This window comes from Pelophylax lessonae, assembly GCF_965119305.1.
Source record: "Pelophylax lessonae genome assembly, chromosome: 2".
NCBI lineage: Eukaryota > Metazoa > Chordata > Amphibia > Anura > Ranidae > Pelophylax > Pelophylax lessonae.
The window spans coordinates 375,091,085-375,105,066 of NC_138769.1; the positions used below are offsets into that span (position 1 = coordinate 375,091,085).

Sequence of the window (13,982 nt, forward strand, 5' to 3'; positions counted from 1 at the left end):
CTGTTGAGTGCCCCCACAACAAGCATCTTGCTATGGGGGCACCCGAGCCGAGTTACAGCTCCCTGTGTCTATTCAGACACAGAGTCGTGACCCAGCCCCGCCCCCTCTCTCTCCTGATTGGCTAGCTGACTGACTTTAATTGGCAGCAGCCGGAGCAAATCGCACCACCCTGCTGTCTCACCCAATGAGGGGAGTCCTGGGCAGCTGAGACACTCATGCAACATTGCTGGATAACGATGGGGCTCAGGTAAGTATTAGGGGGGCTGAGGGGGGGGCTGCGGCACACAAAAGGTTTTTTTATCTTAATGCATAGAATACATTAGGATAACAAAACCTTCTGCCTTTACAATCCATTTTAAACAAGTGCTACTGTTTATTGGATTGTAGTTCCTTGTTAATGTATGATATCAAAGTTCATATAATCCCAAACTGTGTGATCATGTGAATAAATATTGGAGCTGAAGCTGTGCATTATAAAGTTCTCTAAATTAACACTGTTCATTTTCACAACTAGACAGGTGTTTGGTAAATGTCTGCCTTATGTTTTCAATTGCTTCAGTTTGGCTAATCTGCTGCTTGATGGGAAGGTTTGTATAACAATAACTGTGCTCTGTTTTCCTGTGGATATGTCGAAATTCACTGAAATGGTGCCTGAGTATGCATACAGCCTGCATGCTGAGAAAGTGCAGGCACAGATAGTGATTCGAATAGCCTGTTATGCCATTTACTGACATTGTCACCCCAAATGTTTCAGAACAGGAAAATGACATCTAAAGGGAGACTGGAGACATCTAAAGGGAGACCTAGTAAAAGCTGCACTGTAGAACAGGCCTACATGCCCCGACTCCCTATTGAAAGATGCAAAGAAAAGCTTGTCAAGGCGGCAAGGGATTCTGCATTCTTTATTGTGACTGGAGACACTGGCAGTGGGAAAACTACACAGCTTCCTCAGTATCTCTACAAAGCAGGTAAATGTTTTCTTGCAATCATTGTATTGTGTATGCCCATGATATCCCATAGCTGTACTGTTGCGCTTAGTATTCTCTTTTAAATATTTATAAATCTTTAGTTTCACAAATACAATTTTGCACGCATTACCTTTGTTTCATACTATTATCACCAATTTACCAATTTATTTTATTATCACCAATTTACCTTTCCTTAGGTTTTTGAGTGCCCCAGGAGCTCTCAAATCTGTGGCATTTAATTTGCGAGATATCTATGTACTCCATAGTTAGGGCTTTGGCAAATCCACAAAATAGGGTTAAATTGTAGATTAATATATAGGAATAGTGACTGCACAAAGTGAATGTTCTCTGAGCTTTGTAAGTATCCGGAAGCTGTGTTTTGAGTTTAACAAGCAGAAGAAAGAACAGCCCCAAAGGAACAGGCTGAGCCCAGGGCCATGTCCTCCCTATACTGTCTAATGAAGGGATTTAATGTTTGGGGTATTCCTATTGCCTGCTTAGCAAATCCATTTCTTTAGTTAGAGTTCTAATGATTCAGGCCAACATGACTCTAGTGGAAGCATCAGTACCGGTTTTTGGACCCCTAGGTAGAATAAAGAGCCAATCTGTTTTTCCTGATGGATTTGGTCCTGCTCAGGTACAGTGGGGATCGAAGGTTTGGGCACCCCAGGTAAAAATTTGTATTAATGTGCATAAAGAAGCTAAGGAAAGAGGGGAAAAAATCTCCAAATTACAGTTTAGACTTTCTTTTTTTTAAATCAGAAAACATCTTTATTGAGAAATTCACAGCACCATCGTAAAACAGCAATATACGGTACAAGCATAAAAACATAAAAGCACCAGTACCTCACAAAATTGCTTACAGAACAAATGCAACACAACCCCTTTAGAGCAGACAACCCCCAACAACCGTGCCTGAAACAGTATCAGTATTATTACAGTCCTCCAATCCACCCCCAGAGCGTCAAGCTATCTTCCCCCGGCAGTCCCAACCTATAGTTACACATTTAAGATAACAAACGGTCCAGGATGAGGTCAGTAGGGGCCATTCCCGGGCAATTCAACCAAGCACCCCAAACTTTAGAGAATTTTTGTGGAGATCTCCTGTGTTGGTAAATAACCTTTTCCATTCTGAGAGTGCCCCCTACCTGTTCTAACCACATCCGATAAGTCGGTGGCTCAGGCGCAGTCCATAGTCGCAATATTAGTAAGCGAGCCTGGAACAGGGCGCGGGAGGCCACCTCACGCAGATATCTGTCTTCCACATGTTGGTCCAGAATGCCTAGAAGGCAGTGTTTAGGATCCCCAGGAATATCTGTTCCCAGGGTACTATTAATAGCAGAGCGCACCTCAGTCCAGTATCTGTGCAGCTTTGGACAGCGCCACATCAGGTGAATCAAGTCACCCACCTCCCTTCGGCAACGACCACACATGTCGTCGTCACGGACACCCATAGAATACAGTTTCAGAGGAGTATGGTGGACCCTAAGTAATATGTATAATTGAGATACCTGATGGGTAATATTTAGAGAACATGTGCGGACTGATTCTAGGGCCTCTTCCCACTGCTCACCCGGGATCTCTCCCACATCGGTGCTCCATTGGTCACAGGCTTTGCTAGGGTATTTTGTATGCGCTCAGCAGGGCAGTATAGCAGCTAGATATGAACCCCTTAGTGTCAGCAAACTGCTGCATGAGATAGAATATAGGAGTAGGTGACATGTGGAGCTGTCCCGTGGCAGCCTGAGCCCGCAGCGCGTGTTGTAACTGTAAGTAGTAAAATTTCTTGTGGTCGGGTAAGGAGAATCGCTCCTGTAACTGCGCAAATGGTAGCAAGACTCCTCCGTTGAGGACGTGCCGCAAATGTGTCACCCCAAAGCCCGCCATCTGTCCGCCTGATCTAATTTGCACAGTTCCGGGTAAGCGCGGTTGCCCCAGATCGGACTAAATTTGGTATATCCCGTCACTTGTTGCATCTGTTTAGTCTTATCCCATATCTTCTGTAAGAGACGGTACGTCGGGTATCGCTGATTGGGTTTGGTGAATAGCTGTGCCTCCAGACCCTCCGGCACCCCAGCAGCCCCTGTAAATTCCTGCATAACTGTTAACGCTGCACCAGTCGGAGTCCCCGACAGCGCGCCCACCAGGTGTTGCAGCTGGGATGCCAGATAGTACAGCCAGGGGTTGGGCAGGGCAAGGCCCCCCCCATCCCTGGGCTTCTGCAGCTGCTCCAAGCGGATCCTAGCCGCCTTTCCCTTCCACAATAGGGATCGGAAGAGGGTATTTACAATACGAAAAGTTTTCAGGGTAATAACAATCGGGGAGTTGTGCAGGAAGTACAACAGCTGTGGCATCAAGATCATTTTTATAAGGTTTACCCGTCCCGCCAGTGACAGCCAAAGCTTAGTCCAGATCCTAATTTTATCCCGGAATCGCGTAAGTAGAGGGCTAATGTTGAGCACACTATATTGATTTGGGTCCGCCGATACCACCACCCCCAGGTATTTAAACTTATCAACCACCGGGACCGGGCATTGAGAGTCCAATGGTTGAGCAGGGTTCGCATCCAAATGCAGCAGCGCCGATTTGGACCAGTTTATGGTGAGGCACGAAAACCTCCCGAATTCAGTGATCTCAGACATAACCGCCCGTAAGGAGCCACCCGTGTCCCCCAAGGTCAAGAGCATGTCATCCGCGTATAGGAGTATTTTGTCCTGGAGAGGACCGTATTTGAATCCCACTATGGAGTCCTTGTGTCTGATAAGCGTCGCAAGGGGTTCGATTGCAAGTGCGAATAACAGAGGGGAAAGCGGGCAACCTTGCCGCGTTCCCCTACCCAGGTTGAAGCCCTCAGATGTCCTACCTCCCTCTCGTATCAAAGCCCGGGGCTGATGGTATAGCAGCCGCACACATGACAGAAACACTGGGCCAAACCCAAACTCCTCCATCACCGCCCACAGATATCCTCATTCCACGCTGTCAAACGCCTTGTTGGCGTCCAAGGACAACGCTCTTTCTCCCACATTATCCGCAGGCGTTTGAATCGCAACGAACAGTCGTCTAAGATTAAGGGCCGTGGACCTATTGGGCATGAAGCCCGCCTGATCCTCATGAATAATATGAGTGATCACCGAGTTCACCCGCCTTGCCGAAACCTTAGCTAGCAATTTGACGTCCGCCTGGAGCAACGAAATGGGTCTGTACGATCCCGGGTCCGTGGGTGACTTCCCGGGTTTAAGCAGAAGCACAATGCTCGCCCTAGACATGGACTCCGGAAGTGCTCTAGCCGCCCGGAACACCTCCAGCAACTTCGGCATCAGCAGCCCCGAGAAGGTTTGATAAACCTCCACGGGGAGGCCATCATCCCCGGACACCTTGGCTCCCGGAAAGAGGGCTAACGCCTCCACCAACTCCTCCACTGTGATGGGTGCCTCAAGCCCCTCCCGTTGTTCGGCCGTGAGTCTCGGGAATGGTATGGTACCCAAATACTCCTGCAATTCCTCTGAAGAGTACGCTACCCTCGTGGAATAAATGTCAGTGTAGAATCTGGTAAGTTCTGCCATAATCTCCTCCTGCCTATTCACCAGCTGCCCTGTTGGTAACCGTAGTGCTCCTATAGGGGGAACCGAGGGGCGCGCCCCCACCAAACGAGACAGCAAGCGGCCCGTCCGCTCCCCCTCTTCGTAAAACGTGGTCTTGCTGAAAAAGCGTTTCTTGTCCACTTTAGAGCGGACTTCCCCCAACCATACCGATTGAGCCGAGGGCCATGCAGCCCTCTTCTCCTCAGTAGGGTCAACAATATAATCCTCCTCTAACCTCCTTGCGTCACCTGCTAACTGTTCCTCAAATTGCTTAGACCCCGTCTGAACCTTCCGGATCTGGGTAATCAACACCCCACGGAGGAAGCACTTGAAGGCATCCCACCTCGCCAGCGCATCCCCGTGATGGTCGTGGATCTCAAAGAACTCCCAGATGGCAGCATCAATGCCGTTGTCTTGTGGGAACAGCTTCAGCCAAAACGCGTTGAACCTCCAGGGGGGCCTAGTTAAGGCCACCCGGGGGCGCACCGCCAACTGAACCACCAGCGGAGAGTGATCAGAGATTCCCCTAAGGGCATATTCCGTTTCCTCAACAGGGAGGGCGGCCCTATTACACACACAAAGATCAATCCTAGACAGGGAGGAGTGCGTTTTAGAAAAACACGAAAACTGAACCACTCCGGGATGCTTAAAACGCCAGGCCTCCGCCCATTCCACCTCCTCCAGGAAGCGTGAAAGGGCAGTGCCCCTGTCAGCCATCGGAGAGGGGGATGGCGGATGCCTATCCCGGGCGGGATCCAAGATACCATTAAAATCCCCCACCACAATCAGCGGGGTGCCCATTTTGTCTAGTGTGAAATTAAGCAGTTCCCTAAGAACGAAAGATGAGAACGGGGGCGGAATGTAAACCACCGCCAACACACATGTAAATTGGAATAGTACAGAATGCAAAAAAACAAATCTCCCCTCAGGGTCCACCTGCACCCCCAGTTCCTGGAAAGCCAGCGCCCGGTGGATCAGAACGCTGACTCCCCTGGAATATGAGGAGTGGGTGGAGTGATATCCCCACCCCACCCAAGAATACCGCAAACAGCTCAGTGTCCCCCTGCAGATGTGTCTCTTGGAGGCCTATGATGGCTGGGTGGTGTTTCTTCAACTGTGTAGCAATCATAGCCCGTTTTACCGGGCACCCAAGGCCACGGACATTCCACGAAATTACAGCCATGACGCAAGAGACATTGTGGGGCCTCGGCCCACCTGTACCTCCACCGTGCAGCAGAGCAGGGAGCGATATCCAGCAACAAAAGTAAAAGAGGCAAGTGGTGCGGAAGCATAGAAGCCAAGGAGTCCGACGTGGGTGAAGATCTCTCAAAAACAAAAATAGGAAGTAGAATGAAAAGTCTCAGTCCAGCAAGGCACAACGGCGCCTCGTCCAAAACTGAACCCGACAGTGTCCGGACAGTCCATTGATGTCCACCCGCCCAAAAACGCACAACAAGCCACACCAGCAGTGTGGGCAGATATAGCAAAATCCAGGTATGCATACCTTACGTAGAGCTTCATCTTCCAAACTGTGAACTGTAAACGTCTCCGGCCGGGTCAATTTGTAATCCAACATGTAGGCACTTGTAGAGGAGAGCAAACCCCCACACTCATCAGGAACCCGTCACGCCACCACCCCAACTCAGTCTCCCGGATCTTCAGGGCGTCTGTGACGGAGAGCGGGCTCGTGCACGTCCAGCCAATTCACCGCATCCGCGGCCGTATCAAAAAAATGTGCCCTTCCTTCAGCCGTGACACGGAGACGAGCAGGATACAGCATGGCGTACACCAGACCCAGGCGGCGGAGCCGTTGCTTTACTTCAATAAATTTTGCTCTTTGCTTCTGTACCTCAGCCGAAAAATCAGGGTAGAAGGACACTCTGACCCCATTGAAACGTATATCCGCCTTTTCCCTGGCCAGTCGTAGGATCTTCTGTCACGGTAATGGAGTATTTTTGCAAGCATTGGCCGGGGGGCATTGCCAGGCAGGGCCCTAGTGGGGACCCGGTGCGCCGTTTCCACAGCAAATAGGGGGGAGAAGGAGGCCCGGTCAAAAGTATCGCACAGCCAAGTCTCAACAAAATCAGTGGGGTCCCGTCCCTCCACCTTCTCCGGGAGCCCCACTATGCAGACATTATTTCTGCGCAGGCGGTTCTCAATATCATCCGTTTTTATTCCTATTAGCCTGAGCCAGCCTGGCCGTTTCCCTGGACTCCGAGAGTAATGTGGGCATCTGATCCTCCAGGTCGCAGATGCGACTTTCAGCAGCAGTGGTTCGTTCCCGCATTTTTTGCAGATCTTGCCGCAAAAGGGCCACCTCCTCCGTGAAACCCCCCAATCTGTCCTTGACAACATTCATGGAAGCAGTGCACTTCTGTACAGCCATCAGGATATGTCCCAAGGTGGGCTGGGACCCCTCCAGCACATCTCCCTCCAGCTCAGTCCCAAACTCAAGTTGCCCAGGTGGTTCCAGAGCTCCCAGGTCCTGCTGTGTGTCCCCCAATGCCTACGCACCCGGGTGGGGTGCAGCCTCCATTGCGCTAGGGCCCGGGATGTCGCATAGTTTCTTTGCGTACAGGAGGATATCGCCCGCACTGTCCTTTCCCCCGGGCGCCCTGTCTTGGGTTTAGTGCCAGTTTCCTTCAACTTATCAGGGCCCCTAGAGGTGGGCTGCGGTGTCCCCCCACCGGCGCCATCTTGGCCGGCCAAGCCAGGGACAGAGCCATCCTTCTGTTTACTCCCACGGGTCATAGCAGCACCCGAGCGGGACATTCAGGGTATAGGGAGGCAGGGCCTGAGCTGTTGAACAGTCCCTGGTGGTCAGTGGGTCGGCAAAGGAGGTCCGCTGCCGACCGGATCCGCGCTGGTACGAGCGGGCGCCTGCCGCAGGAAAGGCCGCGGCTTCGGCCCGCGACTAGGCCGCAACCCGGAACTCAGGCAAAGTCAGTCCGCCACCAAAACTAACGATAGTCCCGTACCTCAGGAGGGTCCGCAGTGGCAGGGATGGCGATCTGGGTCCCAGGGCCTCAAGGATGAGGAAGGATGGCTGAGGATGCTAGTCCGGCGGCGCGGCCTTCCCTCTGCGATCCCTAGCAGCCCCACGCCAGGTGTCAATACGGGGGTAATGCGGGCAACTCGTGCAGCGGCAGGGGGACCCCCCAGGAAGGGTTCGGGTCCAATATGGGGTATGCCGGTCGGGGAAAAGGGCAAAATATCTGGGTAATGAAGGGAGCTAGGTGAGTTGCTGCTACTCACATGCCCGGTCGGCCACGCCCCGCTAGATTAGACATTCTTATAATATGTCAACAAAAGTTAATTTTATTTCCATCATTGACACTTTCAAAATTACAGAAAACATAAAAATGGCGTCTGCAAAAGTTTGGGCACCCTGCAGAATTTATAGCATGCACTGCCCCCTTTGCAAGGCTGAGACCTGCCAGTGTCATGGATTGTTCTCAATCATCGTCTGGGAAGACCAGGTGATGTTAATCTCAAAGGTTTTAAATACCCAGACTCATTCGACCTTGCCCCAACAATCAGCACCATGGGATCTTCTAAGCAGTTGTCTAGAAAACTTAAACTGAAAATGGTTGACGCTCAGAAAGCTGGAGAAGGCTATAAGAAGATAGCAAAGTGTTTTCAGATGTCAATATTCTCTGTTTGGAATGTAATTAAGAAATGGCAGTCATCAGGAACAGTGGAAGTTAAAGCAAGATCTGGAAGACCAAGAAAAATATCAGACAGAACAGCTCGCAGGATTGTGAGGAAAAAAAAATCCAAAACCCACGTTTGACTGCACGATCCCTCCAGAAAGATCTGGCAGACACTGGAGTTGTGGTACACTATTCCACTATAAAGAGATACTTGTACAAATATGGTCTTCATGGAAGAGTCATCAGAAGAAAACCTCTTCTACATCCTCACCACAAAAATCAGCGTTTGAACTTTGCAAATGAACATATAGACAAGCCTGATGCATTTTGGAAACAAGTTCTGTGGACCGATGAGGTTAAAATTGAACTTTTTGGCCGGAATGAGCAAAGGTACGTTTGGAGAAGAAGGGGCACAGAATTTAATGAAAAGAACTTCTGTCCAACTGTTAAGCATGGGGGTGGATCAATCATGCTTTGGGGTTGTATTGAAGCCAGTGGCACAGGGAACATCTCACTAGTAGAAGGAAAAATGGATTCAATAAAATTTCAGCAAATTTTGGATGGTAACTTGATGCCATCTGTGAAAAAGCTGAAGTTAAAGAGAGCTGAAGTTAAAGAGCTTCTACAAATGGATAATGATCCTAAACGCACCTCGAAATCCACGGGGGATTACATCAAGAGGGGTAAACAGAAGGTTTTGCCATGGCCTTCACAATCTCCTGACCTCAACATAATTGAAAATCTATGGATAGACCTTAAAAGAGCAGTGTGTGACAGACAGCCCAGAAATCTCAAAGAACTGGAAGACTTTTGTAAGGAAGAATGGGCAAAGATACCTCAAACAAGAATTGAAAGACTCTTGGCTGGGTATCAAAAGCATTTACAAGCTGTGATACTTGCCAAAGGGGGCAGTACAAGATATTAACTCTGCAGGGTGCCCAAACTTTTGCAGACGCCATTTTTTTGTTTTCTGTTATTTTGAAAGTGTAAATGATTGAAATAAAATCAAACTTTTGTTGACATATTCTAAGAATGTCTAATCTGTAATTTGATGCCTTTTTGGAGATTTTTCCATCTTTCCTTGGCTTCTTTAAGCACATTTAATACAAATTTTTACCTGGGGTGCCCAAACTTTTGATCCCCACTGTAAGTTGAGAATCAAGGTACTAAGTCCAGCCTTTGTAAAAGCACACCTGCCAAGGATGAAACGGAGAAATCAAAAAAAGATGGCAGAATAATTTTTCAAATTTGAAATGGAATTCCGAAGACCTCTTTAGCAAAAACTCCGGGATGGTCTTAACATAACTCTGCCTGAGTACAATTGACAGAACAGCTTCCATCACAAGAAGGCTTAAAGTTGAGAGACTCTGTGGGCCAAAGTTTTTTTGTCAGGGAAAGATGCCAAAGGAAACATGAAATGATCGAATAATATGCTTCTGTAACGAGGCTGTTCAGCACCAGAGGAAGAGGTCTATTCTTCGTGACTGCCTAGAGAAGTTTCACGACCAAAGAGTTTATGGCCCGGTAGGTTGAAGATGACAGTGCTTAAACCTGAACTTTAATGGTGTTGTAGCTCTACTCCAATGTGAACCCTTCTGCTTGGAATAATTCAGAAATGTTTTCCGGATTCTGTTGTGGATACATTTCATATAGCTATTTGTTGCCTTGAATAGCGTGTAACTGGGGTTGAGAAAGCTAACCCTTGAAACCTCTCCCTCTCAACCTACTTAGAGCCCACATCAGCTTCTCAGTACGTTTAACCATAAAGCTCTGCGGCTTGTGACAGAAATAGCCATCATATGAGTAAATCGGCAAGTAAGATCATCAGAAGCCTCTGCACTGAAATCAGAGGCTATTTTGATTCCTTCTAATGCTCAGATAATCAAGTTCCTAGGTAAGTCTGTGGTAAGGGGATATTCATTGTTAGTAGTCCACATTTGCAAAGCCCTAGAGATTGTCATTAAGGCCAAAGAAGGCCTGCAGGCTTCCCCTAAAGAAGTATAAATCCTTTTTAGGTCATAATTGTATTTTCTTCTTTTTTCTAGTGGGAGGATAACCTGCTTAGGCATGGGGTGCCGAGCCGCATCCACTTTGGGAGGTAAATCCCAGGCCTCTGAATCTGATTAACAGAAAGGGTAAAGCTTAGTCAATCTGTTTGAGACTGGGCCTTTTGTTGGCCTTAGCGCTCACCTCTTCTCTCAGCTCTTTGATCTCAAACATAAATGAAAGATGGCAATGTCTTTTTCATGCTTGGAAAGTACTTCCTCCTTCTGTGGGGGATCTTCTGCCTCTTCCTCCCATCCTATGGCCTCTTTGAGCTCTGAGACAAAGGGAGACGCATTAGAAATTTCAAAATGAAATGGCTCAACTACTGGTTCATCTGACCACTAGTCCTCCCCCAAATGATTGCCCGTCGGAGGCTGTGAACAGTATTCCCTTTGAGTGTCTCTCTGCCTATTTTAGGTGAGTAACCCTACATAGGCTCATCCACTGCCTCACAGATAAACTATTGCATGTCAACATTTTCAAATTGCCTATTTGCGGACATTTCCCTTGCAAACAGTAGTTCTGTAGTTCTGCAGCTCTGCATTCTCACAGCCTTTGCTCCAATACATTGTTAAAGCACCTTTGGCACCAATACAGCCTCAAGTCTTTTTGAGTATGATGCTACAAGCTTGGCACACCTATTTTTGGGCAGTTTCTCACATTCTTCTTTGGAGGACCTCTCAAGCTCTATCAGGTTGGATGGGGAGCGTCGATGCACAGCCATTTTCAGATCTCTCCTGAGATGTTCATTCGGGTTCAAGTCTGGGCTCTGCCTGGGCCACTCTAGGACATTCACAGAGTTGTCCCGTAGCCACTCCTTTTTTTTTTTTTTATCTTGGCTGTGTGCTTAGGGTCATTGTCCTGTTGGAAGATGAACCTTCACCCAGTCTGATGTCCAGAGCACTCTGGAGCAGGTTTTCATCAAGGATGTCTCTGTAGATTGCTGCATTCATCTTTCCCTCGATCCCGACTAGTCTCCCTGTTTCTGCAGCTGAAAAACATCCCCACAGCATGGTGCTGCCACCACCATGCTTCACTAGGTATGGTATTGGCCAGGTGATGAGTGGTGCCTGGTTTCCTCCAGACATGATGCTTGCCATTCAGGCCAAAGAGTTTAGTCTTTGCTTCATCAGACCAGAGCATTTTGTCTCATGGTCTGAGAGTCCTTCAGGTGCCTTTGGCAAACTCCAGGCAGGCTTTCATGTGCTTTTACCAAGGAGTGGCTTCTGTCTGGCCACTCTACCATACAGTCCTAATTGGTGGAATGCTGCAGAGATAGTTGTTCTTTTCTTCTCCCCTCTCCACAGAGAAAAGCTGGAGCTCTATCAGAGTAACCATCAGCTTCTTGGTCACCTCCCTGACTAAGGCCCTTCTCCCCCGATCACTCAGTTTGGCCAGGCGGCCTGCTGTAGGAAGAGTCCTGGTGGTTTCAAACTTTTTCCATTTAAGTACGGTGGAGGCCATTGTGCTCATTGGGACCTTCAATGCTGCAGACATTTTTGTGTCCCCTTCCCCAGATCCGTGCCTCGATACAAACCTGTCCCCAGGTCTACAGACAATTCCTGGGACTTCATGGCTTGGTTTGTGCTCTAACATGCACTGTTAACTGTGGAACCTTATAAAGACAGGTGTGTGCCTCTCCAAATCATGTCCAATCAACTGAATTTACCACAGGTGGACTCCAATCAAGTTGTAGAAACATCTCAAGGATGATCAGGGGAAACGGGATGCACCGGAGCTCCATTTTGAGTGTCATGGCAAAAAAAATACTTATGTACATGTGTTTTTTTTTTTTTTACATTTGCAAAGATTTCAAACAAACTTCTTTCATAATGTCATTATGGGGTATTGTTTGTAGAATTTTGAGCGAAATATTGAATTTAATCAATTTTGGAATAAGGCTGTAAAATAACAATGTGGAAAAAGTGAAGTGCTGTGAATACTTTCTGGATGCACTGTACAATGTACACCATAGTTGACATTTTAACATTTTAAGTTATATTCTTATAAAACATTAATCCTCAAATCCATAAAAATACATGACATTCTGGTCATATACTCATCGGACACTTTATTAGGTCCACCTTGCTAGTACTGGGTTGGACCCCCTTTTGCCTTCAGAACTGTCTCAATTCTTCGTGGCATAGATATAACAAGGTGTTAAACATTCCTCAAAGATTTTGGTCCATATTGACAGCGTAGAATCCCGCAGTTGCTGCAGATTTTTCAGCTGCACATCCATGATGCAAATCTCCCGTTCCACCACATCCCAAAGGGGCTCTATTGGATTGAGATCTGGTGACTGTGGGGGCTATTGGAGTACAGTAAACTCATTGTCATGTTCAAGAAGCCAGCGGTGAGATTATTTGAGCTTTGTGACATGGTGCATTATCCTGCTGGAAGTAGTCATTAGAAGATGGGTAAACTGTAGTCCTGAATGGATGGACATGGTCAGCAACAATACCCAGGTAGGCCATGGCATTTAAACAATGCTCAATTGGTACTAAGGGGTCCAAAGTGTGCTTGGAAAATACCCCCCACACCATTACACCTCCACCAGCCTGAACCGTTGATAGAAAGCATGATGGATCCATGCTTTCATGTGGTTTATGCCAAATAATGACCCTACCATCTGAATGTTGGAGCTGAAATCGAGACTCGTCAGACCAGGCTTCTATTGTCCAATTTCAGTAAGCCTGCGTGAATAGAAGCCTCAGTTTCCTGTTCTTTGCTGACAGAAGTGGCACTCAGTGTGGTCTTCTGCTGCTGTAGCCCATCTGCTTCAAGGTTCGATGTGGTATGCGATCAGAGATGGTATTCTTTATACCTTGGTTGTAACAAGTGGTTACTTGAGTACTGTTGCCTTTCTTTCATCTCAAAGCCAGTCTGCCCATTCTCCTCTGACAGCAACAAGGCATTTTCCTCCACACAACTGCCACTCACTGGATATTTTCTCTTTTTTTGACCATTCTCTGTAAACCCTAGAGATGGTTGTGTGTAAATTATTCCAGGAGATCAGCAGTTTTTAAACTCAGACCAGCCCATCTGGCACCAACAACCATGCCATGTTCAAAGTCCCTTAAACCCTCTTTCTTCCCCATTCTAATGCTCGGTTTGAAATTTAACAAGTCATCTTCAGCACATCCTAGATGCCTAAGGGCTCTTTCACATGGGCTTTCCGTGTGAGAGCTCCGCTGCGGTCCTTTTTTTTTTTTTTTTTTTTTTTTTTTTTTTTTCACGGAGCGGATGACATTTGTCATCCCCTCCGTAGGTCCGCATATCATCCCATCCGTTTGCGGATGATATGCGGACCTAATGTAAGTCTATGGGGATTGCGGATGTCAGCGGATGACACCGCTGACATCCGATTTTCCTTCCTTTCCGTTTTTTGAACGGAGGAAAAATAGGGTTCTGTTCCGTTCCAAAAAACGGAACAGAACTGAAAGGAAGAAAATCGGATGTCAGCGGATGGTATTCCGCTGACATCCACAATGCCATTGACTTCCATTATGTCCGTAAATCATCCGCAAAAAAATAGGATGATTTGTGTACATACGGAAAGCCCGTGTGAAAGAGCCCTAAGTGCATTGAGTTGCTGATTAGCAATTTGTGTTAAGCAATTGAACAGGTGAATTTAATAATAAAGTGGCATGTGAGTGTATGTGGCCCATTAACCACTTCTGGACCGGAAGGATTTTCCCCCTTTAGGCCAATTTGTTGGTCAGCTACATATG

At 47.6% G+C, this 13,982-nt stretch overlaps 1 protein-coding gene across 2 annotated transcripts in view; it reads left to right on the forward strand.

The window, feature by feature from the left end:
• The first annotated feature begins 792 nt into the window (after window positions 1-792).
• Window positions 793-13,982, forward strand: part of DHX40 (DEAH-box helicase 40) — a 119,878-nt gene continuing 106,688 nt past the window's right edge. For both annotated transcript variants that reach the window (XM_082247382.1, XM_082247383.1), the window contains exon 1: window positions 793-968. In XM_082247382.1, coding sequence (XP_082103508.1) covers window positions 836-968 — 133 coding nt within the window. In that variant the 5' untranslated portion in view covers window positions 793-835. The remainder of the gene's footprint in view (window positions 969-13,982) is intronic.